This window comes from Bombus pyrosoma, linkage group LG2, assembly GCF_014825855.1.
Source record: "Bombus pyrosoma isolate SC7728 linkage group LG2, ASM1482585v1, whole genome shotgun sequence".
In the NCBI taxonomy this organism is placed as follows: domain Eukaryota; kingdom Metazoa; phylum Arthropoda; class Insecta; order Hymenoptera; family Apidae; genus Bombus; species Bombus pyrosoma.
Window position 1 is genome coordinate 5,559,642 of NC_057771.1, and position 20,250 is coordinate 5,579,891.

The 20,250-nt window shown below is 42.0% G+C and overlaps 1 protein-coding gene and 1 pseudogene across 11 annotated transcripts; both read right to left on the bottom strand.

The window, feature by feature from the left end:
* Positions 1–893: 893 nt before the first annotated feature.
* Positions 894–2,341, bottom strand: LOC122573708 (annotated as a pseudogene).
* Positions 2,342–2,431: 90 nt separating this feature from the next.
* Positions 2,432–19,957, bottom strand: LOC122575203 (microphthalmia-associated transcription factor). 11 transcript variants are annotated; one of them, XM_043743850.1, is made up of 8 exons: positions 17,782–19,178; positions 15,440–15,647; positions 14,498–14,845; positions 7,864–8,053; positions 7,167–7,242; positions 5,740–6,019; positions 5,426–5,517; positions 3,901–4,037 (listed from the first exon to the last, which is right to left on the bottom strand). In XM_043743850.1, the coding sequence occupies exons 1-7, from the start codon at positions 18,477–18,479 to the stop codon at positions 5,437–5,439; spliced, it is 1,881 nt and encodes a 626-aa protein (XP_043599785.1). In that variant the 5' UTR covers positions 18,480–19,178; the 3' UTR covers positions 3,901–4,037; positions 5,426–5,436. The 11 variants fall into 11 exon arrangements, 10 of the variants coding, with proteins under 10 accessions (XP_043599802.1, XP_043599774.1, XP_043599834.1 ...); XM_043743867.1 differs by lacking the exons at positions 5,426–5,517; positions 17,782–19,178 and adding an exon at positions 19,321–19,957 and having other exon boundaries at positions 2,432–4,037; XM_043743839.1 differs by lacking the exon at positions 5,426–5,517 and having other exon boundaries at positions 2,432–4,037; positions 17,782–18,822.
* Positions 19,958–20,250: the final 293 nt, after the last annotated feature.

Genomic DNA, 20,250 nt, shown 5'->3' on the forward strand with positions numbered 1-20,250 from the left:
TTTGCATCGTTTTTCACTAAATGTGATAAAAATCAAATAACATGCAAAGTTCAGTATTCTTTATAACTTCTTATATACGCATACTCTAATCCATTTTTCTTAATATATTATATAATAAAAATTGTAATTAATAACAGAGATACAATACTACGTATGCGGGATATATATTTTACGAATAGATAGTACTAACTTGTACGATACGGTTCGAGAGTAATCTTTACCTTCGTGTACATAAATAGAGTCGTATTGAAGAAAAATATACTATAAGCTTTATCGATACTTTGAGTTTCCAGTTAGCGAATTTCGATGAATTCTTACCTCTTTATTGCCTAATAATTTTATATCTTCTACTCATGATAAGGGAAATAACAACCAACTGCGATTCAAATATGATACAAGCAAGATTTCAAGCGACCGCGTATTCACGCGCGCTTCCGATCGTCAACATTCGGCCGTTTTCGGGCGATCTCGTTCGCCGATGAGAACTGCAGCACGCCTGCGCAGGAGTCGATGTAAGGACCGCGCGAAGTCGAAAAATGAACGCGATACTCAAATCGCAAATTATTTTAGACTATCCTGCAAATCACATTGAGATTCAAACTGTCGTTTATACATAAAAATTACAATGTTATTATATTATTTTATTGCGATACCGTGTTTCAGGGAAGTTCAGTATCTCGGCTCCAAGACCTTAACTTTTTAATAATAGACGATTAGTGTTTCATTGCTTATTATAAATAATATTATGCTATGGTGATCTTTACGCTAATAAGATTTTTCATTTGTATTTAAATACCAATATTTCATTCTAGATTGGTAGTAACTATAATATTTGGGTTGGATATACATAAATGGAAATAGAGAATTTGGAATGAATTGGCTAGTAAAACACAAGTCTTATATTTAAATTTTTATTCTGTTCAAAAATTCGTAAAAGTAATTAAGCGACATGAACGCTAGTAATGGAACTCTCACCATATTTCCAGTTTGCTGGAAGAACGCTCTTGAGTTTGTAATATCGAGCAAGTCGATGGATTCTAGGCTCCACAAGAATCAACATGCTGTTTTTGCCATCGTCGTCTCTTTCCAAACGTTTCCTAATGGCGACTGCATTTTTCTTTTTTTAATCAAATAATACGAATCTTTTGGTAAGTCTAGGTCAAAACCCAGCACACTTTTGACGATTCTGAGAATTTTATTCGCACTGCGGAAACGCATTTGAGCCACTTCATGAGAATCTCGAAGAATCACACCTAGATGATTTAATCACATTCTTAGTCATTGCTGCAATGATTATATATATTGTATTTTTCAACAAATAAATAAATTTAATAAATGTAGTATACGTTAACTTTTAACTGTTGGTGATTACCCATAATAGCATGACAAAATGTCATAACTATCTCAAAAATCATCATATTTTTAATATTGCAAACTATTGATAAGAATCAACGATAAAGCATTGAATCTTAATCAGTTTGCTTGAAAAAAATTAAATCCAAAAGAATTTTAAGAAACAAGGGGATGAAAATTCCTTTTTCAAAATTTTCACTAAATTAACTGTGTATCAAATAAAGTAAAAAATTACCTATTTGAGATGGATGCCCCTTTTTAGCTAGCTCAATTCTTCATAGCTTACTGGTATCAGTTTCAATCATGTTGGAACTTTGCGTCTGTAGAGTACAGCCGACTGGAACCTTTCTGTAATGTTATAAGCTTTTATTACTAAAATATATGGTTCTTTCAATAAAAATTATACAATCAATTATGTATAAACAAAGAGAAAAGTCACTTAGAAATATTAACTTAACTAAGGAAGACAAGTTGGAGTTATGCATAGAAAAGAAACAGAGATTATGACACATCTATAAACTACTAAGAATGTAGTTACATATCGGAACATAATTATCTTATATTGTTACTTCGAATAAAAAACACATGGCTACTAAGAAGAGACTGTTGTGATAACCTTTTATACTAGAAACTTATGAAATTGTACTACAATAATAGAAAAAATTCAGGCCATGCAAGACGAAAAATAACTTTTAAAGCTAAACATTATAATCTATGATGCTGGAATCTAATTAATTTTCCGACCTATACGACCTATCTCTTACATAATTTTTGTACATAACAGACGGCTAGTGGTCTTTCAATTCGTTCGGTAACTGGTAGAATTATAAAACAATTTTAAATTTGCCCGGGGAAATGAATATTCTAAAAATCATTACGCAGAAACGATCGGAAGGTATTGTAAGTGTAAAATATTGTGTACTAAACGAAAAGTATATGTTATTTTGGTTAAATTATTGACATAAATTTATCAGGTACTTGAGCCCATCGCTAAGATGCTAGGAAGAATATTGGGAATATATAAACAAAAGAAAAAGAAGAAAAGGAAAAGACAAAACGTGAAAAAATGATTAAACACTTTTTCTGTAACGTCTCTTTATATACTCTGTAGTTTCGCGCGGTCACCGTGAAGAATTATCACGAGATTCTCGCACGGTTTTCGCGGATAACAGTGAGCGAATAATACGCATTAACGAGGTAAAACGCGATAGTTACATATATTAAAAGGATCACAGAGCGACGGGAACAGCAATATTATTCGCGCGCACGAGACATCTCCATGGAATAAGAGCATACATTATTCACCAGTAACATTAATCACTTGCTGTTTCCGACGCAAAATACTTTAGAAAATATATATATTCTGTCGCAGGCTTTTCTCCTACGTAAGTTTTCGTCTTTCAATAAATCGTCTCCTCTTATCTTGTTTACAGCACTTGTTCAAGTTTTCCTTCGAGTTATCGAATCGTCTCTTTTCTAATTAATCGATTATCATCTTAGATCTACTTGTCAAGTTTAATTAGCCCGTACTCGCCATTATATATCTATATCTGAACGTACGTTCACTAATGTCTTTTTAAATCGAGAAATTTTATAGGAAGAAACGAACAATCATTAAAAATGGTCAACGAAATCGTTGCACGATGAAACACGCAGTTGATTCTCTTCGCGCATTACGAACAGCTAAGACAATGGGTAGCGAAGGAGAGTGACACAAAAAAAAATTAAAAGGCACTTGAACGAACCGGTTCGAGTATTGCAGTATGCTTTGCTCCTAATAATGCGATGAAACGCGACATAATGCAATACAGTGAAACGCTGACTGTAATCGAACTGGGAAAGAAAAAAATTAGAAATTAAAAGGAACATCCAAAGTATTTCTCGTAACTTTGGACAACTCCAAAAAGTATTTTAAAGTATATTTCAATTGTTTGTTTGTTCGTCAATGAACTCGCGACCTGCGCGAGCGCTTATTTATCGTAAAACTTCGGTGCTGATCGCATCCGTTATTCATTACGTATATCCCATAAGTATTTGAACTGTCCCTGTGAGGGATCGATGGTTGCCATCGAAAGCAACCATACGAATACGAGTTCGAGAACCTTTTTGCTTTTTGGAACTATTTGAATGCGTGAAAGTACGTGAATTTTCTGAAGAATTATTATACGATTATACTAAGTATCTTTTTACATAGACTTACGATTTATAATACGTATGTATGTAACGGCCAGCCGTTGAAAAAAAGGACAAGAACAACACATAACACGTATGTTGTTAATCAGACACAAGGATGCGACGTTCGCGAGTCGCTATTCGTCTATTGCATCGCTTAGTATCGATTATATTGCGTTTGTTACTTTCTTGTTACGATAAAATTCGAATGTCCTTCCGATTGAAAAATATATAAATTGATTATTCGGAGCGCTATTAACGCTCGGATCCTATTACGCGACGATGTCCATATCGGAGGAGGAATTCGGTGTGGTTGGCGCCAAACTACCAAGGGTATCTTCGTCTGGTAGGGCATGTTGACAGCCAGCCTGTGCCGGACTTAGTGGCGGTAAATGAGGCGAGGAGAGCATCGGGTCGCCGCTATGAATCGGACCGTTTCCATCGTCCTCCATCAGATCTTCGAGCTGCGACATGCTTAAGCTCGTTGCTTCTTCCGTAACCAATTCTGGAATCTGTTTAGTACACAAAAATAACATGTCTTTACAACGAACGATCTATCGTTTCTTTATTAAAACAAAATGAAGATCACACGAAGAAAGAACGATAAGTACATTCCTGTTTATTCTTTTGTATAAAATTCATAAGAATGGGAGGACCCTGCTATTAAAACAATATTATCTTTTAATTACGGAGGAGGTAGAAAGATACACACATGCTAAATGCCAAAATCAAATAAAACGACAATTTCGATAATGTGAGATTAGTTGAGACGATATTCTGTATTTTAAAACTGTTGTCTCGCGAAGGATGGAAAATGCGACTTATCGTGTCTTTCCATTGTAATCTTCGAGTGTGATAACCGAAGCTAATCGTCATGTAGTATCGAAATATTTTCAATTCACGCGAATGAACGATAGAAATGAATTGTACATGTATACACGGAGCATATTACTCGACACTTTCGTTCGATGTAATCGCGAACGAACAGCAGCGCGAGACGTTCGCTTTATTTCGTTGTTTGAACGTGCGATTCAAATTGCGCTTTTATCAACGTTCGCATTTCATCAGACCAACAAATCGCTTCTAGATATACCAACTAGATTTTATCTGCAACAATTCACCAATGTGTCGTTTCGATATCTGTATACGCGTTCGTGGAATAGTTCCGCCGTTTTCGTTTCGAAAATCTTCCCCTTCGCTTTTAAACTCGGCAGACTGACAGCCCGAACAACAAATTGACTCGTAGTCTTTTAAGACATTTACGACGAATCAACGAATTAGCTCGTTTGCGTGGTCAACAAGCGGATATTTAAGGAAAAAGCAATTAGATAAGAAAGAAAAAAAAATAGAATACCGAATGTAAAAATATACCTAATGTTTCCAAATCACGATAAGATAAGTCATTTCCGCAATTGGATAGTTCTGTAACGTAGGATTAGAATGCCTGATGTATGTGCTCGACGTGAATCCAAGAAACGCGATGTAAAGGACGAAGAGCGAAGCGATGCAGAGAGAGAAAGAGAGTAAAATATCGCAACCACAAAGAGAATGAAGAAAAGACAGACCGACAATAAGAATACGCGTGCAACGGAAGAACGAACGGAAACATGGTGCTTGGTGGAAACACCAGTAACAAGGGAGAAGAGGATGTGATATCGACGATAAAACTATTTATTTGTACACGCACACTCGTAAAAAAGGAGACAGAGAGATGGAGCGGGAGAGAGAGAGAGAGAGAGAAAGAGAGACAGACAGAGAGCAAGACGAGCGATTTCGTAGCTGGCAGTCTGATCGGAACACATGTGAATTATGAAACCAGTCTCGGGAACGAAGCGAGCGTTTATTCGGATCAAGGATCGTGAAACGATCAGCGGTACATATCGGTGTTGATCGGCATAACCTTGACGAAATTCATAGCAGCCGCGATATCGTGACAGTCGTCGTTGCGCGAGGATGCACACCATCGAGAATATGTACATATTCGCCTCGTTCCTGAGAGAAGACAAATGACGTTCGTGATAAAGCAAGAGAGAATAATACGGGCCGTCGAATTAGGACCACAAATAGGACAAAAATTGTAATTTCTTTTTATGCATACGCTTGTAAACTAGACTAAGAAGCAAAAGCGGTAGGAAATATTCAATTTTGTATTAAATATCAACGGATGTCCTAATTCTGTTATGACCGGCGGTATATATAGAAATTATCGATTACCTTGCGTTGTTCGAGCTTGTTTCGAGGAAAGGTGTTCAGCATGCTACCGGAAGTCGAAGCCCAGCTAAAATCAGTCACCGGAAGACCATGCGCCTTCGCTTGCAACTCCAACTCTTGAACTCGTAAAAGGAGTCGACGATTCTGATGTTCCAGTTGCTTGTGTCTCAGCTCGTTCTGTTTCATCCTTGTCAACTCGTTTTTCAACAATTTTATGTACTCGACCGAAGACTTCAGAATCGTTCCCTTGTTTGGCCTGACGTCTCGCACGATTTCATAATATCTGGAACAAGTGAAAATTAGTTGATTACGATGTTACGCCGTTCAAGTCGCGTTATTAAAGATTCGTCGTGTCTTCTTTTCTCGTGACATACATTCGATTAGACTTGCAATCCTTAAAAGCTATCGCGCAGGGAAATCTCGTTCGAACGAATAAAAATTTCGCTCCTCCTCCGAGTTATATTCCTATTTATTTTCGAATCCCGTTGATAAAGTTAGAGAAATGCGGTTCGATATTTTCCTATCGTTCCATGTTAGATGGAAAAGATAAAACAGTGCTGTAAAATTCGACTGCATAAAATCGAACACAATACGAGACGAAAGATACATACGTAATGCCAGCCAAGAGACATCGATCGGCGGTGAGAAAGAGAGAGAATTTTGGAAAACGGGGTCGTATCAGAATGTTTGCCATTGTACTTAGACTCGTTTCGTTATCGAGGTGAGACTCGAGACACGGTAACACGGTCTACACGCAGTTCCGTACATCTTTCTTTCGTACGATGCTAATCTTAGAAGGAGGCGATGCTTTGGTACTCGACCGTACCAAGTATCGCTCGTTATTTCGTTCTCCGGATATTTATTACGCAATGCAAGACGCAGGATACAGGTAGTCACGAAATCGAACGAATTTAGGTTCGACAAGTTGTTTCAAGAACGAAATTATCGTTCGTTTTTCGTTGCTCTTTCACCTTTCCATTCTCTGATCGATCTATTCTTAAGGTTTATAAGTTTAATATCGACTCATGACGAAGGAAGCGTAAGCTGAGAAAAGAAACGAGAGAACATGTCAAGAAGAATGACGTAAACGTCATTTTTGAGATACTCGGCCTACCGGCAATGAAAAACGAGCAGAGACTAAAGAAGACGATGAATAAGCGACCCTTTGATTAAATATTTCACGTCGAAAAATATTAACTACGTTCTCACTAGCAATTTGGTTTCCCAAAAAATTCTCCACGTACGTTTTTCGTCCGTGAACGATGTATTTTGCACGACGAGCAACGCTCCTCGTACATAATTCGTTTTACGAATCTTATCGAGCGTTTCGTTCTCTAAAAATTGCAAACGAGTTACGCGTGACATGCTCGTTGCTGTCTTACCGCTAGCGATACGTGGTAAACGATCATGAGATTGAAAAACGTACTTACGGGTCGTTAGTTTTAGGCAACAGAGTGCCGAGCTCTTTGATTCTATCGTTGATATTGAACCGTCGCCGTCTCTCGACTGAAAATCATAATAATAATATGAATTATAATTAGGATATCGCAGTTGCGTCTGAAAGTATTTTTACATATTTTCGTATCGAGTGCGGACGCGCGAAAGCTGGCGTTCAGATGGTAAGCAGCATCGACAGCAGCCGTGTTGATTAACGACAACCATGTCGGTTACTAATAATAAATGGACAAAATTATCTCCTACTCTAATTTTATAAAACTGCCATTCCTAGTTTCGCGTTATTCTGCAGATTTCCAATTCGCGCCTATACAACCTATCGTATTCTACGTTAGTATACTTTATATATTCGCCTACGTACGAACCAGTACACTGGCATAACAAAAAGAGTTATCTCGTTGAAGAAGCACGAATATCAGAAACGAAGCGCGTACGTTCCGCTCCATGGATATTTGACGTGGATATATCAGATTTTACGCGATCGCAGGAACAGGAATCCGTCTCTAATTCGTTTACAATTCAAATGACTGTTTCAGTTGTTTTAAGCGAACAACGAGCACCGAAATAGAGACGTACGAGTGTATTATGGTTTTTCGCATACTGCTAATAATTAATAGTAACAGGTTACCGTCACCGCATACGTATAGCCAATAGTCGATCGTATTTACTTACTCATATTATGATTATCTTTCTTTTGTCGATCTTTGGCAAGCGCGTGTATCTCAGCATCGGTAAGCAACAGAGGTTCGGGCTTGATTTGTAACTCTGGAATATTGGACAGACTTCCTGACTGGCTGTCTTTTAAATTATCGCCTAGGGAGTTGGCTTCGAACGACAAGATGTCGTCCAGAAGATCCTCCGCCTGTAATCATACAAATTTCATATGACCGAACGATTAAACTCGAAACATTCGGATCGTCTGTGTCGTCGGACGATAAATAAAAATTCCACCGCGATATGTGCTTTTACGCACGGCACAGGCTACACGATTCTATCGTATTTCAATCGTCTTCGAATGCCTTTTCAATTTACACTTTATCGATGTACCGATTGGAAGGAGGACTAGATGCAATTTTGCTTCGACGCGGGGTCAGCAAACGAGTTCACGTTAAAATCGCTGTCAGAGCTAATTGTCGTATCGCGTTTTCTCCGTAACATTTCCTTTTCGTGTTTTTCCTCTGTTGATTCATTCGCCGGGTATCTGATCCAACCTTTGAACGAAAGAAATATCATAGAGGATGTGATATTTTCGGAAAAACAATTTGATTATATCGCGCTTAGCCTGGCCTGTTAAGCGGATTTGATAACAGGAAGAACGTTCTCGCACCTATATCGTACACACTGCCGCGATTTTATCGAGTCTCGTCCACTTTATTCGCAATTCTTGATATTCTGTTCATTTACGATCGCCGATTCGAACGATCGTTGTCGATCGTTGTCAACGAATGTTTTAATGGGACAGTGGTAGATCAGGTTTGAAGAAACGAGAGTGAAATAGAGAGAGAGAGAGAGAGAAAGCGTTTAAGCCAAAAGAGAAAGACGACGAAGGCGATAAAAATGAAAGAAGAGAAACGTGATAGAGAGGTTGAACGGTTATGAAAAAGGAGGGCAGAGTGGTGCAAATTCAGAGGAAACGATATGAAACGGGTTGAGATCGCGAGCATTGATGCTCAGCGTACGGCGCTTATGGCTATTCAAGTTGCGTACGTGTAAGTTACGTAAATATTACGTAACAACAATAACCGATGTCTGTCCGTGGAAGAACGTGCCGATAGAACGTGTTGTGTCAGAAAGACAACGGTGGCAAAAGGCGGAGCCAAGGGATACATATAAGTTGTACGAGAGAAAGCGATCGAATAGATAAAAATATGAAAATGTCGAGAGAAAAGAAAGAAAGAAAAGGACGAGGTCGATTGACAAAGAGAATTAAGTAGGCGCCTTAATAAAGGGAACCTAGTTGATCGTTGGAATTTCATTTATGTTTCAGCTACCGATGATCTAACTGCGAGATTAAACGATAATATCAAAGATATCGGTAATTACAGATAGTCGGAGAAGCGCAATTGGAAAAAATGATCGAAATCGGTATTGTTTATGTCACGTCGGATAAAACAATTATCATAGTTGAAGTCGTGTCTGGTCTTACGTTCTAATGTTTCATCTCGTTTCGTCATATCGTGTTATATCTTTCGCTACGCAAGTGAAAAACGACGTTAGCATTGTATCGGATGCACAACGTTCTTTTTTTCATTCGTACGTTCGTTGAAAATACTGTACGCCTTAGTAGACCGCGAATATTTATGCAAATTCCTATCTTTACGAACGTAACTAAACAAATGGAATTCAACTAGAGCCGTAAAATATTATAGTCGATACTCTGCTCGAAATATTTTATACAATTCGCCTTATATATTTATGTATGCGCAATTCTGTACATTTTAGCGACATCGAGTTTCCCATAAATGCATAAAAATTCACAGAGTACTGGTTAGCTGCGATAGAAGTTATCCGTTGCGATCGGCTGAGAGCGATTAAACGAAAATGGTCGGAGGGCGGTTTCCGTAATAAATATGCTAACACGTTATACATATGTGCACTTCCATCACGACTGGCATCTTCTCGCTGATCCGCCGTCTATGTCTGCCTGTTCGTATTGGTATCGGTTATGTGTTCGCGTTTCTGACTTCGTATAAACGAAGTTGTTCGTTACGAAACGTAAGTATGGCATCGCTCACAAATATTAGCATCGCCCAGAATGTTCGTAGTATTTAGGTGTTTTTACCTAGATAAGCTGTTATCGAGGCGATTGTCGTTATCTTGAAAAGCGTTTTCAATCCTTGATCGAGAAAGATTTATATGCTCGCCCAAGCGGTCGGAAATGCTGACTCTTATCACGATTATCTTACGCATCCTCGCCGTGAATATACGTTGAATAGTAAAAGAGAACTAAAAATTCCAAATTATAGCGACAAAGTTTCGTAAGTTGAGAGGTCGCGATGTGCCGTTGCCAAAGATCTACCAGTTGGTGATTACGCGAACGACATCGATCGCTGCTGTGTATCCTATGTACATATATATATATAAAAGTATATGCATATAGGTATATGCATATGCAGAAAATACGAAATACAGGAAATTAAAGGTACGTTAAACAATAATCCATCGCCACTCGTGAATTTTTTTACATGTTACGCTTACGATGGTCTTTTGTTAAAACGATAAAGGATGCGATAAACGCCGATTACACCGACTTAATCGATATCGATCTTTGACAGTCGATTAGTTGGCAAATACGAATCGATTACACGTAAGCGTAAACGTATTAAATTTTCTTCGAATTCACGTTGCATCGTCTTGCCCTTCGCTTCGATCCCTTCAACGTCTCATCCGTCCGTCTACTCGTTTGCGTTGTGAAATGCAGCGCTGATAACGTAATAACGCGATAACGTGATAACGCGATAACACGAGTAACTAGATGCAATTAACGAAAACGAAGCGTGTAGAGATGCGCGTAAAATACGAGGAAAATCGGTGAACGAACGTATCTTGAGTCGCTTCGTTGCTAATAGTTTAACGAATCGAATGAAACTCACCTTACACCTTCGGGTTATTATATTGAACACTGGCATGTTGTCGTTGCTTGAAATGGATCCGATGAACGAAAAAGTAACAAGAACCGTATATTCGTGCGATCAAATACTACTAGAGACATGTGCGCACGTGTAGTACGCGTTCACGCACGTGGCTAGTAGCGCGCGATGGTGGCGTGGGGCCGCGTGGGTTCGAACTCACAGACGCAAAGAAGATTGGTAATTCAGTAAAATTCGCTTCTCCGCTGAATGTTAAAGAAGCGTATATACGGTGCGGTAATCATGCCAACCGTTAAAACTATCTTGAAGCGAAGCCGACGATGGAAATTAATTCCTCGCGATCTCAGATGAGTTTCAACGTCGTCGTCATCGTCGTTATCGTCGTCGTTAGCATCGTCACTATCGTCGTCAACGTCATTGCCACCACTTTCGACGTCATCGTGCTTCTTGTTCTCTTTCCTTTTCTGCTTCTCCGCCGCCCTCCGTCTGTTTTCTTCTTTGCAAAAGGAAGATCCTTGGCGTCGATCGTAACTCCTGATTAACGTTGCGTGTTCCGCTGACTATTCCCCGCTTCGTCCATCCATTTCCCGGAAATTTTGTCGTAAAATTGATCGTCGCTCTCCTCATGAATAATCGTTTTTCTCCGTTCGGTGGCTGGTACTCGAAACGTACACGCGCACGATAATCGAAACACCGAAACAACAGTACTCGCGAACGAGAACAGAAACGAATACGAGTAGGAGAAAAAGAAAGTGAACGTCTCTTAATCGATCGCGGTCGCGAAGGATACTCGAATATAATTGTAACTACAACCTTGATAACGGGGTGGATTGGCATTCAATAGGACAAACGATTCTTTCTGTGCGAGGAATACGTGTCAGAGTAACGGCGCTAGAACGAGCGCGAAAGCGAATACGAATGCGGATAACCGATCGAAGAACGAGTGCATTTTTCGGACTCGGGCTTGGACTCGAAGGTTTTGCCGATGCGACGACGTTGTTTCGCAGCAACCTTGCGTTTTCTCCTCGTACCGCCACTCCGTCGCGACTCGGCTACCTACGATTAAGCGTACCTCAAGGTTGCGGTTACCCAATAACGTATCTCACGATCTCGGCGAAGTGAAGTGGGATTCCGAGTTAAACGGGAACGGCGGGAGAGTTGGGAACAGGGAGCGGATGATAGATGACGAGCGACGAACAGGTGGAGTATACGCGAAGATAACTCGATATTAGTCGATAGTACGTCGAGTCGAAATACACGTATACGTCACGCTCTACAACGATCTATCGTCGAAAAGAGTCCTTATCGGCTGGAATTGGCGGCGATAAACTTAAAAATGATCAGCGTTGAACTCTATCCTTCTGCTTCGGTTCTAAATCGGATCTGTCGTAGCCAGAAAATCGCTTTTACCGTATCGATGGATGACAAGTTACGTGCTGGTCGTCGGCTTAAAGCGGATGCGAAACGAATATCGCGGCGACGTTGTTCTTAACCAGAGCGAGATCGTTCGGCGATTCATCGATCGCGGTTCTTCTCGTTGTGAAACATCGTTACCGGGTGTTGCCACTCGATGGACGCGTTGATCGCGTGGAAAATTTCCCCGTCGGATAATCTGTGGCGGGAAGATCTTTTCTCTTCCTTCTTCTTTCACCCCTCGTTGGCCCGTCGTGAAAACGTCGATCGCTCTGACCAATCGAAGAAACGAGACGACACGGAAGATCGCTTCGCGAAACAAACATCGAACCACCGTCGAGGTAAACGACGCTCCACGAAGGTTTGCTCTCGCGCGAACCCGAACCTCCACCGTCGATCGGCTCGTTTCGGTACTGCTCGCTACTGCTCGCTACTGCTCGCTACTGCTCGCTACTACTCGCTGTTGCTCGAATGCCCGCCACGCGCCACGAGCACCGCCATGCCCCACGCCCGCTGCGCTATCGGCTATCGTTAAGTTACCGCTTCTACCCATTATCCCCTACTATTAGGCTACAGCTATGGCACTACGGCCACATGGCAGCCGCGCATTTTCATTTCTATCATTCGTCATTTAAGCCTCGTTCAAATTAGTCCGGTTAAACCGAATTCAAACCGCTTGGATTCCAGTAACTCGAAACAGCTCGACTAGCGTGAACTTGGTGTTTATCCGATTTCAATGCAACATATCCTTTCAAATTTCTACGCTCATTGGTCCAGTCAACCGCGTCGACTCGTTGGAATTCAAACTTGACCAATCTAGACGAGGCTTCGGAGTAGGATATTCGCTTGATCCCTTTCGTCGTCATTTAGCCTTTCATCGTTTCAGCCTTTCGCGAGTCGCGCACGATATTTGTAAATATCTACCCGGCTACGCGAATTGCCAGCGATAACAAAATTTCTAGTTCAAGCTCGTCGCGAATATCTCGTGAACGACGTTCTAAGTTTTGGTTTTCGCCCCGGAGGTATTCGCTTCTCTGTGCGTCGTTTTTTTTTTTAGATTCTTCCTGTCTCCTCACCAACTCGCACTCGATACGTTCTTTGCTTAAATAATTTTACCACAGTTGTTGAACCTTGTGTCGCGACCAATTTCTCCTATCGTTCGGTACTATTATATATTCTACTCTCGCACTGGCCGTACGACGCGCCTTAGGTATTCTCCGTTAACCCAGTTGTGTTGCGGGATCGAAAAATATCGCATGCAACGACCTCGTGAGCATAGCTAAAAAATAGCAATGTAACAGGCTTCAACTGATAAAATTAACAGCAAATTACGAAGAGAGTTACGCGTTTACGTTCTTTGTTCGTTTCGACGGAGATACGTGTAACGTAATCCATTTCTGACGTAGACTCAATGCCAGTAGTGTTCGTTCCTCGCGTTATTCGTTTTTTAGAGCCTCGATAAAATGTTAAGTAAAAATTCCGGGAGGAAAATTGCCGATGTAATAAATAAAAAATAACTCAACGAATAAGATTTATGCATCTTATGAAAAGGAATCAATTGCAAATGAACCAGATATTCTCGCGGAGATATGACACGTGTCATCGTCGAGCAACTAATAAAAAGCATTATAATTTCCGTGCGACTTTCGATGCCGCACGAATAACAAAGAAAAAGAAAGTGAGCGAGCGAACGATCGATCGATCGATCGGTTCGACCTTCAAGCTGCCAAGTATGATCGCAACTATGATTTCCAGCCGTTTGATCGTTGTTACGTTTAACGAACGAAACAGGTGAAAGTACGTTCTACGATTTTGTTTTCGCTTTAAACAGCCAAAATACTGTTACGCTCTTATGTACGCGTACAAGGGCATTCGCATGATTCGGCAGATACGCGAAGGAAACAGAGCGACAGACGCCTGTGGCATCGATAGATTCTTTGCGGTTCGTCTCTGCTTCAATTTCCCTAAATCTCGTGTATTTCTATTACCGTTTTCCGATACTTTGTACGAACTGAGCGTCCTAGAGCGAAGCGAGATTATTCGTGTCGAGCTAAGCGATTGTAAGAAAATTGAATGGAAAAGATTGAAAATTGGATTGTAAGGAAAATGACTTTTGTCTTTTCAGATAACGGTACACTTTAGTAGCGACTCGAATTATCAAATAATCCTTTCTCTTATTCTTGCGCTTTGCAATCTTTTCTATTCCGATAGTTCCAACGGAATATTAAGTGTTGTACGAATTGAGAGCACGAATTTGATGACAATGATACATCGATAGGCAACAGGTAGACGTATTAAATTACCTCGGAGTTGCTGGTTGCGACACTGGAAAGTCCTGGTGACATGGCACCAGTCGCAGGATCTGGACTGGCCGCAAGCGGGTTAACGTGCGACAATACCGTGGGACCATGTGGATACGAGGCCAGGTGAGGATGCTGTGGCTTTGGATGGTGTACGGTTGGTCCCGGTGGTGCGCTCTGGACCACCATCGGCGCAGACGTCGGCACGGCTTCCACCGAGTTTCTTCCGAGAACGCTTTCGTCCCCAGTGGTACCATTGCCGCGAAACGACTCGTGAAGATACTGTCGCACTTGATTCTTCTGCTTCTGAACAACGTGATAACGCGTCGGATTTTCCAGTAGCGTTCGTACCTGTGAACAGAAAGTGGCGCGACTCGTTTAATCTATCGGCCCTCTTTCTCTTTCCTTAACCGCATTTCGTGTTTGTTTCTACTCGAAGAAACGACTACCAGTTTCGATTATTGTTACCAAGTGACACGTGTTTCTATTCTATTTCTGGTCTTATCGGCAGTGTTGGCTAAGGCTTGGAGAAGTATACAATAAGGTCGAATACTGTAGATTTCTTACGCTATTACTTGGAAAGTGCACCGGAATCGTATTAGTTCGTCTGTCTTTGTCGTGCCTTTAGCCAAGAAAGAGACAGTATTTTATGTTTCTTCCCCTCCTTCTGGCTTGAATTGTGCTACGCTGTGGAAACGTTAAAAGTTTGAATCATCTGTTTTTCTGAAACACGTGTTTGCACACACGTTGCATTGTTTCGCGTTCAAGCGAACACGAGCGCGTAACAAATATAAAAGAAAAGAGAAAAACGGGACGATACGTCGTATAAAAATAAATTGCACGTCGTACACAACGTCGAAGTAAAGTAGACGAAGGGCGAGGGTAGAATTGGAGTCGATGATAAGAAGATAAGAGAAACGATAAGAAGAATACATACATACATACCTGTAAGACTTGCGGTGGTACATCTACCCCGATAGTCGACAGCGTAGTAGTGGGTACGGGTCTAGGAGGGGCGGTAGTTGGTCTCTGTTGCTGCAAGTTCTGACGGAATTCAGCCTCTCGCCTCTCTTGCTCCTGCAGCTGCTCTCGCATCAGCTGGAGCTTCAGTTGCGTACGCGATGTGGGCGTCGCAGTTTTAAACGTCGGTGGACTGAAAGCCATCGCAAACAAATCGATTTTATGCATCAAATTTTAGCTTCCTTCTCCAAGCTGATGTACGAGCCGCTTATACGTTGGACACGATTAACGAATCTTCGTTAGAACCAGCTACTCGTTTTAGTACTTTGTTACTAGCAGCGACGACTAATCGATTTTCTTTCTCTTTTTCGTAGGTGTGAGAGGAAAGTGGCGGGGAAATGTCGAGGGAGCAGTACCTTCTCTGTCCCATGATCGTTTCGTAGTTTGCTCCACGCGTCTATTCTATTATCCTCGATTAAAATCAAGAACGAAATATGGAAATATTTGAAACGATGTCGCAAATCGCAGCAACACGCGCGCGATACAACCGTCGAAATGTAAAAAATAAATCAAAGAATGCGCGTATCAAGAATCAAGGCGTGGTTCATTAACATCAAAATCTACGACATATCGTCGAAACGATTTCCTTTTGCCGTTATTTCCGTAACTTGGCGCGATCGTGTTCGTGCTAATATTTATAATATCCGAACAAAAGTAAAGAGACTAATTCGGTCGATCTGATCGACTTGCATCTAGATTGTAATTGATACGAGGATCGGTAAATGACAAATGTGTAGAAATCTATGCCCGTTTACAGAGCAGGGTTCCATGCAAAAAATAGACGCGCAGAAATCGCATGGCGAATCGACGGTTTATCAAGAGGAGGTGGCACCAGTCGCCTAAAAGGTATTCCCGGTTTGGGAACACTGCCAAATTATAGCCATAAGAAAACCAAAATAGAGATATTGTGCAATTTGGATCGAGATGCGATTCTTGTCCTCCGAGTGGCGATCTCCTCTTCCGAACAATACATTGAAAGCGTAACGCGGTTCTGTCGCTGCTTTCTGTCTCGAAGCGATCGGGATCCCGTTCATTTCGCATGTTTGTCGCAACTGCGTTACGTAATCATCTTCGGCGAAAACTAACCGAGTTGCTCTATATCTATTCGTTGCTTCTCTTTCTTCCCCCTCCCTCTCTCTCTCTCTCTCTCTTTCTAATTGTAAGTCGTTCTTACGCTTTTGTGCCTTTCCTCTCTATCTCGCTTTTGTCGCGTCGTATTTTCATTTCTATTCATCTAGCCTTTACCATAGAGGGAAAATACCGACGAACGTTGTTCTTCTTCTGGGATTTTTATACACTTGTGAGAAATTGAAATGGTGAAAGATGTATACAATTTCTAAGGTAAACCTTCCATTACAATATTTAAAAAACGACAGAAATCTTACTCTTGGATTGCTTCTCTTTAGCTATAAAAGTATGAATTTGCATAAAAATCCGCAGTCTACTAAACGCATGTATTGAGAAATAACTTGACAGAGATACGCTTGGTGACAGTGAACAGATTTCGGAGAAGAAACAAGCAGGGATAAACGTAACGTAACGTGTACAATATATAACGAACGAACTGCGCACACGTAAAACGAAATTTACGATTTACCGGCCAACGATATCGAGTCGCTATAGCCACTGTCGCACTTCCTTTTGAGAAAGGAACATTGTTTTCCTTCGTCTGCGACAGGATACAGCGATCGAATCTTCTGTGTGTTTAGAATGAAACTGAAAAACAGGAAAAATATCGGAGACGAAGGGCACAGACGCAAGGAAACGACGAGACTCGTGTGCACGATACTTGCGGTACACCGCCAGGTTCACGAAACACATCTACGTGTAAGAACCAAGGACGCATTTATATTTAGATGCAATGTTTACAGTCGAGAAGAATGTAGACGTAGCGGTAAACGGAAATGGACACACATGTTCGGCGAGAAGAACGATCTTACGAGGAAGATCTCGCTATTTGGCGAGCAAGGTTGAACAAGCAAAAGCCAGAACGAATAAAAGATTTAGATAGATAGATAGATAGATAGATAGATAGATAGATAGATAGATAGATAGTAATGAGCAGACGAGCAAGCGCGGGAGCGAGATAGAGACGGCATGAGAGAGTGGGAGTAGAAGGCGTAACGGTAACTGGGCAGGAGGAGAGTAGCTGAAAAAAACGAAAGGACGTAACGTAATTGAAAAATCAGGTTGAACACGGATATGATAGGAAATGAAAAGATGCAAAGCGTTGAATGAAACTCGAACCGTTTTTAACAGTTCTGTACCAGCCTTGTGGGCGAGTAGATCGTAATGGTCGGGCAAACGCAACGTGACCGTTGTTCCGAGAATTGCCGTGCAACGGAGACGAAGTCAGCGTTCCGTCAACGATCGACGGATCCATTTCGAGGATCATGCGCAGATCCTCGTCGATACCGATGTTCACGCGCACGCGTTGCTCTTGCTCACGTTGTCCAACCTTCCCGTCTTTCCGTCGACGATCCAAGGTAGACGAGAAATTGAACGCTCGATCAACGACGGACTTTACGGCAGATTCGATGTCCGAATGCGCGGACGACGATAACGACAATGGAATCGGGCTAAACGATGGTGATTGCTGTTTGCTCGCAAACTCTACCGATGCCGACGTCGACGTTGGCGCCGACGCCGGCACAGGCACCGTACCCAATTTTGATACCGATTCCGATTCAAATTCAGGCACTGATCCCGGAGCTACATAACGCGGACCTAGCAACGAGCCAGTATTGCTCGTCCAATTGGACAACGACTTTGTCGTCGTTAACGTCGTTCTCGTTAACGTAGCCGTTATAGTTGTTGTTGGTAGTGTAATTGTGGTCCCGATTCTTCCTTCGATAACGGAACGGTTATTGGTCAACGGACGTCCAACGTCGTTTATTCGATTCAATCGCGACACTAAATCCTCGAATTCGACGATTTGCCGCACTGTCTCGGATATTTCTTGCATGTCCTCCGAAGGAGGTGAAGACGCTTTACGGCCAAACTAGCCGACGCGACGAGCCGCGACGCTACTAAGCCAGATGTCTTATTTTGTTATCTTCGGCATCGTCGACGACCACCACGCTGTTAGCTATGAAAAAACCAACGATCGTTGCTCTAAACCTGGATCCGTTACTCTTATCTCTTTTCCACCCTTTCGATTTCGCTCGCGCATCTCGCCACTGTCGCGCATTCGCGTATCCGCGCCAAATCTCGTTCGTCGCCTAAACACCAACTATCAACTAGATGTCAACACCGCCGATTTGAAGAATGCAAAACGCGGCAATTAAATTACCCGACCACCCACCTAAGGCGTTTCTTTTTAGGGATTTTTAGGTTTGTAGGGAATTATTTCGGAAGATGATTTGATCGACGAGCACGTATTATTTTCAATATCGACACGTGCCCATGTGTCAGTCACACGAACCAATTTTCCACGGGATCAAACATTTGCAAATGTTTTGGCAATAGAGATTTGAATCCTACGGAACGTCAGAGGTACGGATTATTCCAGAATCGAGAGATTTTTCTTCCGAGATCGAAATTAAGATCGAAAGTGCGAGAGCGGCGGTAGACGGACGAATCAAGCCGAATCGAAACCGAGTCGACTCGATGTACGACGAACCGGGCCGACTCGAGCCGAAGCAAGAAACGAGCGCACAGATGACGGAGACGAGTAAAGAATGTAACTTCAAGAAGTTGCAAACGGTGAATTGATATCGTGAAACTGTTCGGATTAAGAAACAATTTGAACCTTGACCCGTATAACCGTGCTCGTGTATCGTGATCATAAGTTTGAAGCAACGTACCTGTCGATATTCGGCGCTCGACTTTTTAATTCGTAGTACATGATGTCTTGCAGTGGTGTCGAGAGAAAAGATAGAGCTTGCTCCCAATCGTCGTGGTTGTTTCTATGCCCATTGTCTTGTTTATTAGCGCAATCCGATTCATCGATACCAATTATTCCATTCTGTTTCTCCTGACATAGACGATCGCAGAGATCCGCTTCGCGATGTTCCAAATCAGCGGTAATAGCTGCCAGATCGAAACCCATGTCGATTCCAGATTCGTCCATTCTTGTACTTTTACTACTAGCGGATAATAAAAAAAAGCCGCGACGCGACGCGACGCGTCGCGGTCAATAGCGTCGCGACGCCTCTTGCCGCGAACAAACTACGATCTTCGATACTTTTCTCGGTGAAACGATTGCGATTACGAGACAACGATGTTCCCGAGTTTTGCTTTCTAGCGTGGCGCCTCCCCACTGGTAGAAGCTAGGACGCGCGTGTCGAGCGATAATCGGACCAAGAGAGAGACGAGAGAGACAGTAGTCGCGAGTCGTGCGAGAACTTTTAACCGATCGGAGACGAGCGGGGGTCGCGTTCGTTACTCTCGCCTATCCACGCTACTCGATGCTCGATGCTCGATGCTCGATGCTCGATGCCCAATGCCCAATGCTTTCGATGTTCCATGTCCGATCTCGGCTCGATGCCCAACTATCTACGCAACGAGGGGATAAGAGACGAGCAGATCACGAGTTTCTCGCCAACATCCGCGATCTTTCTTCCTCCCCTCTCTCATTGTCTTCGCCATTCTCTCTATCCCGTCCCGCGCAACTACATCACCAACCACTATCACTGCTAATATGTATTGCAAGCGAAAGCGAATGAGAAGCGGCTAATAGATTTAGCTGGCGACCATGCATGCATGCGCGCGCGTGTACGCGCTCAAATAATTCA